At 51.8% G+C, this 10761-nt stretch overlaps 3 protein-coding genes across 5 annotated transcripts in view; 1 reads left to right on the forward strand and 2 right to left on the reverse strand.

The window, feature by feature from the left end:
• Positions 1-2355, reverse strand: part of SREBF2 (sterol regulatory element binding transcription factor 2) — an 80606-nt gene extending 78251 nt beyond the window's left edge. The window contains exon 1 of the mRNA XM_050805822.1: positions 2103-2355. Coding sequence (XP_050661779.1) covers positions 2103-2190 — 88 coding nt within the window. The 5' untranslated portion in view covers positions 2191-2355. The remainder of the gene's footprint in view (positions 1-2102) is intronic.
• The window catches only part of SNU13 (small nuclear ribonucleoprotein 13), a 335885-nt gene that overhangs the window by 175986 nt on the left and 149138 nt on the right, over positions 1-10761 (forward strand). The gene's annotated exons all lie outside the window — the stretch shown is intronic.
• The window catches only part of CCDC134 (coiled-coil domain containing 134), a 26553-nt gene continuing 23613 nt past the window's right edge, over positions 7822-10761 (reverse strand). For all 3 annotated transcript variants that reach the window (XM_050806112.1, XM_050806109.1, XM_050806110.1), the window contains one exon: positions 7822-8423. In XM_050806112.1, the coding sequence (XP_050662069.1) occupies positions 8298-8423 (126 nt within the window). In that variant the 3' untranslated portion in view covers positions 7822-8297. The remainder of the gene's footprint in view (positions 8424-10761) is intronic.

Below are 10761 nucleotides of genomic sequence, written 5' to 3' on the forward strand. Positions count from 1 at the left end.
GTGAAACTCCGTCACAAAAAACAAAAACAAAAAAACAAATCAGGTGGCTCACACCTGTAATCCTAGCACTTTAGGAGGCCGAGGCAGGAGGATCATTTGAGCCCAAGAATAGACCTCACCTCTACAAAATTCAAAAAATTTGCTGGGCGTGGTGGTGTGCGTCTCTGGTCCCAGCTACTTGGGAGGCTGAGGTGGGAGGATCGCTTGAGCCCAGAAGGTCAAGGCTGCAGTGAGCTGTGATTGTGCCACTGCATTCCAGCCTGGGTGACAGAATGAGACCCTGTCTCAAAAAATAACTAAATAAAAAGTAAAATTTAAAAGTTAGATAAATAAAATAAGACAAGTAGGAACTGATCATGGAATAGGAATGCAAAATGCATATGAATTTCTTTCTGTGCCCTTGTGGGTAGGCAGCTATAGACATACAGTACTTTCTACTGGCTCTGTAATCTTCAGTAAATTAATGAACCACCCTGGGACTCACTTTCAGGTTCTGTGAGAGGGAGATGACTAGTATAACAGTTCTCTCTACCTGACAGGGTTGTTATGAGGATTGAGAACATTAACATGTATAAGTGTTTAACAGCGTCTGGCACATAAGTTCTCAAAACATGTTAGCTGCCCTTGCTATATTCCCAACCCCCACCTACCCCACCCCCCATTTGTTAACCGATTTCTGTATTTAGGAGCACTTAGTAAAGAGTCTGTGGTTAGAACCGGGGCTTCAATTAAGGGTCTTACCACACTGCCCACATGACCAAAATGGAAAGCAAGGACAAACGAAGGGGAGAAATATTACAAAAGCAAAATGGGAAAATGGCAAACAGATTCTTTTCAATTAGCTGCTGCATTTATCTCTTCCCCCAAGAGAATCTTCTGCTGCTTCTGTTTCTTCATCTGCACAATGGGGATGTAGCTATCATACATGCCTGCAAGGCTGTAGTGAGATCCTGGACATGAAATCATGCTGAAAACTGAAAAGTACAATGCACCTGTGTTTCTGCCTAAGCTCTCTGAGTGGCCTTAGATAAGTCAACATCTCCTGGCCTCAGCTTCTTTAATTACCGTATTAAAATAGGGGTAATAAGAATATCTCACAGGATTGTTGTGAGGAAGAAGTGAAATAATATAAAGTATTTTGGGGCCTAGAACATAAGAGTGCAATTATCGAGTTAGTAAGATTACTAGCCTAGTCAACTGGACTCTTTCCTGAAAGGAGGGGTATGGAAAAACCAATACTGGCCCAGGAACTGCAAGAACTAGGCTCTAACCAGCCGGGTGACCTTGAGCAAGCCGCTGACCCTCTCTAAATCGTGGTTCCCGTGGTCGCAAAATGAGTATTTTAAGAGAGGATCCCTGGGCTCCTACCAGCTCTTCCACTCCGCTGTTAAGGCGCCGGAACAAAGGCCACCCGCTCCCCAGCCCGTACCCGAGGGGCCACAACTCAAAATTCCTTCTGCTCAATTCCCTTTGCAGCGTGACAGTAGGAGCGCCCGGCTCTCCATCCCGGAGAGATGTGTCCACATGCCGCCGCCACTGCTCTCTTCATCAGCAACTTGCTTCTGCAGTCGCTGCCCAAAGTTTCGCGGAGCACCCGGCGACCTGGCCGTCGATCAATCCCGAGAAGCCCAGGGATTCGGGGCGCCGAGACTGGGGGCTGGGCCCCGGGAATCCCAAAGCCGCCCCCGCGTCCGGGCAGGGAGTGACAGGTGCGACGCACGGTCGCGGGCGGCGGGAGAGCGGACCACGCAAAGCGCGTGTGGGCGCGCGAGGGAGGCGGCAGCCACGCGCTCTCCTTAGGCCGCTCCCTGAGACGCCCCCGCGACGTCCCTGGCCCCGTGCTCTGGAACCCGCGACCCTCGCGCCGCTTTCGGCCCCGCGGCGCCCCAGATCCCACGGCCTCCCGGAGCGGCGCCGCTGGGCAGGGCTCAAGCTCGCAGCGCCGGAAGGGTTGGGGACCGCCGGGGGGACAGTGCGCACTGGGTTCTTCCCGCGCGAGCCGGGGCTGTCTGGGGGTGGGCGCACGCGCACCCGGGCGCGCCGCCGTAACCCCTTCCTCCCCGCGCGGCCCCCGCACTCCCACCCACCCACCAACCACTCACCGTCGATGTCCCCCAGGGTCAGCTCGTCGCCCAGCTCCGTGAGGGTCTCCATGGTCTCCAGACCGCCCAGCTCGCCGCTCTCGTCCATCGCCCGGCTCAGCGCAGAAGCCCCCCTGCCGTCCCGCTCAGGGAGACGCGGGGGCGGTGCCGTCGCCGCCGCCCATGACACCCGACAACCCCCGCCCGGTACCGCCTCACCGGCGGGTGCCACCCGCCGCCATGTTTGCGTTGCGCCCGGGCGCCGCACGAAAAGGGCGGGGCGGGATTCCCCCGCCCCATCCCGCGCCCCCTGCGGCCCCGCCTCCAGGCCGCGCGCCCCCCTGTTTGTTGTCAATGGGACCAGGCTCATCTCAGCCAATGGGCGCGCGAGGCGGCGCGTGGGGTGATGGCGCGTCATCGATCAGCAGCTCAGATTTGCATAGTGAGGTTCCTCCCCTCGCGGCCTCGGAGCGAATGCCTGGAGTAGCCGCCCGGTCATCATCTTAACCTTCTCCGCCTTGTTTAAAGGAGCCGCTGCCTTCTCCGTTGGATCTGCGCCACACGCAAGTCCGTTCACTGGCCTGGGAGTGAAGGGTTAACAGGCCACCCTCCACCTGCGACCGCTGGCCGCCTCCAGCCCTGGCTGGGAGCACATTACGTCATCTTCCCAGCTGCCTCCCCGCGCCCTGACCGCCTGAGAAAACCGGCGGAGTCAAACCTGGCCCCCCGGCGCTCGGGACCGGAGTCCGGGTCATCCAAGTCCCGCTTCTCCCAGCCCCCTTACAAAGGCGGGCACGGAGGCTGACAGGGTTGCGAATTGTCCCAGGGCGGTCAGGATTTTACGTCTTCTGCTTTGCACCCGCCGTGACCTCGCGCTTTCTCCAGTGGTCCTCAATCCCTGGCACCTTGGAACCACTGAGGACCTGAAAACCACGCCAGTGCCCAGGCCCGCCGCCGGCCTCCTGAGAGGGGGGGCCCTGGGAATGAGTTTTTTGAAAAAGTTCCACCAGGATTCTGAAGCGCAGCCCACGTACGAATTTCCACTTCTTGAAGCACCTCACTGCCCCATCTCGCAGCTGGTCGTGTTGTAAACTTCTAGGAATTTAGCCTAAGGAATAAAAATTACAAGTGCTTAAAGAAATGCTGTAGGCCGGGCGCCGTGGCTCACGCCTGTAATCCCAGCACTTTGGGAGGCCGAGGCGGGCGGATCACTAGGTCAGGAGATCGAAACCATCCTGGCTAACACGGTGAAACCCCGTCTCTACTAAAAATACAAAAAATTAGCCGGGGTGGTGGCGGGCGCCTGTAGTCCCAGCTACTCGGGAGGCTGAGGCAGGAGAATGGCGTGAACCTGGGAGGCGGAGCTTGCAGTGAGCCGAGATCGCCTGGGCAACAGAGCGAGACTCCGTCTCAAAGAAAAAAAGCAGCACTGTAACTAGGAAGAGGTGAGAATAAGGAAATGAATATGTAAATTACATCCACACGATGGAATACTAAGGGATCATTAAAAATTATGCACACAAATGTATATTTATTGGCAAGAAGAGGCGTTCACAATATATTGATAAAAGGGAAAAGTAAGTTTCCTGCCAGTTTGTGAGAGGCAGCTGTTGCTTAGTGATCAATAATTAAGAACACACAGGCTGTGTGGAGGCAGACACGTGGATCCACTAATTCACTGTGTGTCCTTGGGCTGTTTAATTCTAAGCCTCAGTTTTGTCATCTCTAAAATGGGGATAAAATAGTATCCCTCATAGCTGTGGTTAAGTGAGATTATTTGCACATTCAATTGACAATATTTATTGACCATCTCTGTGGCAGGGAAAAGAATGTGTCCTGCCCTCTGAGAGCTTCCAGTCTAGCAAAACAAACAAACAAACAAAAAAACAAAAAAAAAACAGAAATCCCACACCCATATTAAACATAAAAATAAATTACAGATGATGGTACAAGTGATCAAGGAAAGGTAATGGAGGTGATGAAACTAACAAGGGACCTGACTTGTGCTGTCAAGAAGACTGAAGAAGTGACATTTAAGATGAAACCTAAAATTATGAGAGAACTGCAGCTGTTACAGCCAAAGGGAAAATGATGGCATGGATAAAGGCCTCGAGGCAGGAGGGGCTCCTGGTAGCCAGCTCTCAGCATAAGCTTTGGCATACAGTAATTGCCTTGCATGCTGCTGTATGGCAATTGAAAAAATAAGGATCTGGCCAGGCATGGTGGCTCACGCCGGTAATCCCAGCACTTTGGGAGGCCGAGGTGGGCAAATCATTTGAGGTCAGGAGTTCGAGATCAGCCTGACCAACATGGTGAAACCCCGTCTCTACTAAAAATACAAAAATCAGCTGGGTGTGGTGGCGCATGCCTGTAATCCCAGCTACCCGGTAGGAGAATCACTGGAACCTGGGAGAAAGAGGCTGCAGAATGCTGACATCATGTCACTGCATTCCAGCCTGGGAGACAGAGCAAGACTCTGTCTCAAAAAAAAAAAAAAAAAAAAAAAAGAAAGAAAAAGAAAAGAAAAAGGGGGGGGGGGGGGGGGGAGAGAGAGAGAAAGAAAGAAAAAGAAGAAAAAATAAGGATCTATGTGCTCACCCGAAGGTTAAAAAGGATGGAAGACCCAACAGCGGGCTGTCAGACATTGTTATAGGAGTAGTGAGATTTGGGGTGAATTTTACTTTCTTTCTGGCATTTCAGTATTGTTTAAATTACCTTTTATAATGAATGTGTATAACTAATGAGAAATAGTGTCTTTTTTTGGGAAAACAAGACAAGATTGTTCTCGTCATTGTTTACGCACAGGGAGACTAGTATAGAATACACCAGTCTCACCCCGAAAGACACAGAAAACTAAACCGTGCTCTGGACCCAGCACTGAGCAGGAAGGTGCCACCTTCAACTGTGCTGCCTAGTGGCTCTTGCAAGGCCCCTCACACTAGTGTGTGACTGGTACTCTGGGGGGATTCAGCAACAACTCCCATACAACTCACTCTGGCCCAGGTCACCCCCACAACCCAGAATCTCAGTAACCCCTTCCAGAGGTGGCACACAGCACCTGTTCCCATAGTTCACTGGTGAACCTGCCCAGAGGCTGTGATGCCTGGCCAAGTGGACTGAGGGGGTACAAGTGAAGGTTCAGTAGAAATGGTGGAAGAATAGTGGCTGGACCCGAACCTCAGGAAACATTGGTATTTTCCCTCTGGCCTTGGGTCCCACGTAACTGAACATCTCTTCCAGGTGGCACCTTGCTTTGACTAGCAGGAGGACAAGGGCTGGCTCTGAGATGTAGAGCAGCTTTTGACAAGTCCCTCCTCAGGACCTGAGCTCTTCATCTGAAGAGGGATGGACAGCCGGGCGTGGTGGCTCACACCTATAATCCCAGCACTTTAGGAGGCCGAGGCAGATGGATCATGAGGTCAAGAGATCAAGACCATCTTGGTCACCATGGTGAAACCCCATCTCTACTGAAAATACAAAACTTAGCTGGTCGTAGTGGCAAGCGCCTGTAGTCCTAGCTACTCAGGAGGCTGAGGCAGGATAATCACTTGAACCTGGGAGGTGGAGGTTGCAGTGAGCCAAGATTGCACTACTGCACTCCAGGCTGGCGATAGAGTGAGACTCTGTCTAAAAAAAAAAAAAAAAAAAAAAAAAAAGAAAAGGGATGGACGAGACTGGTAAACACTACGTTTTCATATCTACCATGGATTGGGTACCTGCTACAGGTCACAGAAGAGAATTTTATATATGGTTTTTCATTTACTTCCTCTGACCCTTCCTCTTCCCTCAATCTTTCAGGATTCAGTTCAGATATTACTTCCTCTAGGAAACCTTCCAATTGGATTAACCAAAAGTATGTACTCCACTGTTTGACACAGAGATGGGGTTAGAGAGGGAAATAATAAGTTTGGTTTTGGAAACATAAGTGATGAGAATTATCAGGTAGTAACAGGGCAAGTATTCAGCTTTTAAGTCTTAGAGGGTATGGCTGCCCAAGAAGAAAATAGAAACAGCCCCACAAAAACTTCATGCAAATGGAGGCAGGTGAGGAAAGAAGAATCCAGAAGTGACGGCAGGCTCAGGCTTGACAGCAGGGAACTACAACAAGAAGCCTGAGAGAATCACCTCAAGGAGTTGTCAACAGCATCTCTCTGAGGACAGTGACGGGGAGGGGAGGAAGATGTGGGACTGGAATAAGAAGGGCTGTGGACCAGGGAGGTTTTCCCTCCCAGTGGACATCTGGCAATGTCTGGAAACATTTTTGGTTGTCATAACTGGGGGACTGCTACAGGCATCTCATAGGGAGAGGCCAGGGATGCTACTAAAATAGCCTACAATGCACAGGACAGCCGTCCTCACACACACACCCCAAACAATTATCTAGCCCCAAACGTTAATGGTGCCATCGCTGGAAAACGCTGGCTTAAAGGATATCAGGGAGCTCACAGACTCCCTGATGGTTCCAAAGACTGGGCCTAGCAGCTCAGTAGACAGGAGCAATGTCCAAGATCACACTGAGAACACCACTGTTGCCACCACTGGGCATCCCTGGCACTGGTCACTGGACTTGGCACTAGAACCACCCCTTTGCTGCTGCCCCTGGTACCTGTGACCACCAGCACGACTCCCACAGTGGTATATACAGTTGGTAGAGCTATAGTCACGTAACAATCCCAGCTGCAAGAGGCGGCTGGACAAACATGTGCCCTAGGGCCTTTACAGCTGAGGGGGTAGGCTCTGCCTGCAGTAAGACTCAGAAAGTGGACTTCCTGGAGCAAGTGACTATAACAATCAACAGTGGCAGCAAAGGGAAGGAGAGAGGCAGCCAGTGGAGTAGTTCTATTTGTTTCTTTGAAGGTGCCCATTTGAGGGTGGAAAGGACAGGATTAACCAAGATGGAGAGAGGATGAAGGTATTAGAGGGAAGAGCCCAGGAGGAAGGAGGTGCCAGAAGGGGCAGATGAGGAGATAGATAAGACCAGGCCCCTCTCTTTGGCTCTGATACAGCAGGCAGTCAGTAAATCTATAGGATGAACAAGGAACCATCAGAGAAGGGCACACATCACTGAGAAGTCACTTAAATTCCAGGTTTCATCCTTAGAAAGTTTTTTCCCCAGTTAAGGGGAAAGCAAAGCACCTTCTCTGCTAAGTTAGCAACCACAACCACTCTCCAGCATGAAGAGGACAGTGACTGGCCTGGTCCTCCCGGCAGGGAAGAGCTTGTGGGCTGGTCCTGACCCCCAGCTCCAGCTGCTGGCACCAGGACAGGTTAAACAGCTGAGCCAGTGAATCTGACCCTTTCCCACTGATGCAGGAAAATAGGGTCTGGAGGCACGGAACATAAGGCCAATTCACGCTTCAGCTATAACAGGAAATATCCTCCCCATAGGGCATATGCTGTAAATGAATTTGTAAATTTACTTCATCCTCTCCATTTACATAGGGTGCACCTCAGGTAACCAATGGAATCCTCTAGGGGGTATATACTCCCAAAAATTCTGTAAGGGGCCCCTTGAGCCCCTATGCTCAGGCCCTCTCCCACACTGTGGAGTATACTTTCACTCTCAATAAAACCCTTCATTCCTTCCTTGCTTTGTGCATTTGTCCAATTCTTTGTAGTGCTGGGGTAGGAACAGGAGGCCCAAGCCAAGCCCCTTGCTTCTCTGCCCCGCCAGGGCCTGGCCCCCACCACCGGTGGGGCAGAAACATCCTCCAAGCTGTTTCTACATCCCTGAGCCTTGGTTGCTCCAAAGGGTCCGCTGGCGTTTATTGTGTCTCTGCAGAGGGGCTGGGACCTGTGCCAGGCAGCTCTGTGACACCGTGGGGCCAGCAGCAGGGTGGCACCCTCACCTGTGGCTCGGAACCTACTTCTGCTGCTTCCCCACCAAGAGTGGAAGCCAGCTGGCCAGAGGTTTTCAGCCACCAAAAGAGTCCAGGCAGGCATCGCCCTGCCTCCCCCAGCAGTCTGCACAGGGTCATATTTCCAGTATAAAGTCCTCTGAAGGCCCCTTCAGCAGGAGGCCCCTGAGAGAAAAGCCAGCCATCTGAGGCTCAGTCCCTTCAGCCAGGGCTCAGACCCAGCTCCAGGGGGCTGGGAAAATGTGGCCTCTCCTTCTGGAAGGGGCTGGCTGGTGCTCTCCACCACAAGCACATCTCCACCTCTTCTTCCTCCCGACCTGCCTCCTTGTGGCCCCTTGAGCCCTGAGCTGCTCCAGGGCTATAACTCAGACTGGGATCTGGAGATCCTTGGGCCTTTTCGGATCTCTTTCCGCTTCTCCTCTTTCTTCCGGCGTTTCTCTTCTTCTCTCAGGGCCTTCTGGAAAGGGTCAGTGCTGGGAATGAACTGAAGGGAAGAGAAGAGAAGTCTGATTTAGTCTGTGGAGCAAAGAGCCTGCTCTGAGCTAGGCCACCGGCAGGCTGTGGGAATAGGAAGGTTCCCTGGACACAGGCCCTGCCCCAGACATGGAGACAGTGAAATGGGTTTGGCGAGAACTGCTGAGTGTGTGTTGGAAGATACGCAGGAGTTTGCCAAACCAACAGCATGAGGGAAGAGAAAAGTATTCTGGATGCAGGGACAGATGCTGAGGTGGGAACCTACATGGGGCATCTGAGAAACGATACACAGATTCCTCCAGAGTGAGGGGATAGAGTGGGTGAGACCACCACAGACCTGGGAGCCCCACACCTGCTGCACCCTTCAGGAGGAGAGGAGAGAGGTCAGCCAGAGTCACAGATGACAGAGCAAGTAGGGGGGGTGGAGGATAAGGACTTCATTGGCAGCGGGAGATGGCAGGGGGGAGGGGCATTCTTCAACTGCAACCCAGGCCCTTGGCTTTCCTCCCTCTCTCTCCAGACCGTCTCATCTAACTCATAACTTCTATTGGCCTGTGTGGTCAGTTACCCCTCAAACTTGCACCTCCATGTTCAAATGCCTGTCTGAGACCTTCTTTAGGATGTCCCAAATGCACCCTAGACTCAGTATGGTTCCCTCTTCCCAGAGTACCTGTTCTGATGAGCAGCAGGGCAGAAACCGAGGAGCCCCACCTGCACCCGGCATTTCCTCTCCCTCCTTGGGTCCATCACCAAGGCCTGGCTGATTTCAAGCCCTAAATCTCTCTCAAACCCATCCACTTCTTTGTCTCTACTATTGCTGCCCCCATCACCACTCCTGCCTCTCTGCTGGATGACTCTAGGGGCCTCCCAAGGGCTTTCCACATCCCCTTTGGTCCCTTTCAAGTCATTCTCCTCACTGCAGCTGGATCTTTCCTTTTCTTTTTTCTTTTTTTTTTGAGAGTCTTGCTCTGTTGCTCAGGCTGGAGTACAGTGGTGCGATCTTGGCTCACTGTAACCTCTGCCTCCCGGGTTCAACTGATTCTCCTGCCCCAGCCTCCCAAGGAGCTGGGATTATAAGCGCCCACCACCACACCTGGCTGATTTTTGTAATTTTAGTAGAGACAGGGTTTTGCTATGTTGACCAGGTTGGTCTCGAACTCCTGACTTCAGGTGATCCACCCACCTCAGCCTCCCAAAGTGCTGGGATTACAGGCATGAGCCACTGTGCCGGACGGATCTTTTCAGAATGAAAATCTGTTCATGTCACATTCCAGCTTCCACGGCTCTCCATGACTCTCAAGACAAAGTTCTACACAGGTTATCTGCAGGTCTACCCCGGCTGCCTCTCTGTTCCTACCTCATATCCTCCGCCTTTATGTTCTTGGATTCCCTGTACCCTCTCACTTCCAGGCCTTTGCATGTGCTGCGGCCGAGGCCCAGAATGCTCTTTCCAGCACCCACCCTTCTGCCACATTAGCTCGGGCTCAGCTGGTTCACTGCCCTCTAGACCTGCCCTGACTCCCTGAGGGGCTGCTCCTGGTGGTGTGCTGTCTTCGACTTTGTGCTGATTCCTTCTTTCTTGTGCCCATCGCCCTCCCAAACAGCACATTCCATGAGGGTAGGAGGATAGTGTCCTCTGCCACAAGGCCTTAGCACAGAGTCTTCCTGGCTTTTCGAGAGCACTCAATATGTGTTTTTTTCAATGAATGAGCAAGCCACGTTAGAATAGGAAATACAATAGTACAGCAGGTCCTCGAATAATGTGGTTTAGTTCAAGGTCGTGTCATTATAATGTGGATGAGAAAAAAAAAAACAATCAATTCCTGGCTGGGGCCACTGTGTGGAGTCCGCACATTCTCCCCATGTTCTGGTGGGTTTTCTCCGGGTACTCCAATTTCTTCCCACATCCCAAAGATGTGCATGTTGGGTTCACTGGCATGTTTATACCGTCCCAGTCTGACTGTGGAGGTGTGTGTGAGTGCGCCCTGTGATGGGAGGGCGTCCTGTCCAGGGTTGGTTCCTCCCTTATGCTCTGAGTTGCTGGGAGAGGCTGGACCCTGAAGGGGACTAAATGGATAAATAATTATCTTACTTGTTTTGATGAATCTTTCTTAAATATATGTACAGTTCACATTTATTTCAATGTTTCATATTAAGAGTGTTTTGGTCTTTATTTTGAAGACTAGAGTTGGGCACTGTGGCTCATGCCTATAATCCCAGCATTTTGGGAACCTAAGGTGGGTAGATCACTTGAGGTCAGGAGTTCGAGATCAGCCTGGTCAACATAGCGAAACCTCATCTCTACTAAAAAATATGAAAATTAGTCAGGTGTGGTGGTGAGCGCCTGT

Source organism: Macaca thibetana, chromosome 10, assembly GCF_024542745.1.
Source record: "Macaca thibetana thibetana isolate TM-01 chromosome 10, ASM2454274v1, whole genome shotgun sequence".
Taxonomy (NCBI): domain Eukaryota; kingdom Metazoa; phylum Chordata; class Mammalia; order Primates; family Cercopithecidae; genus Macaca; species Macaca thibetana.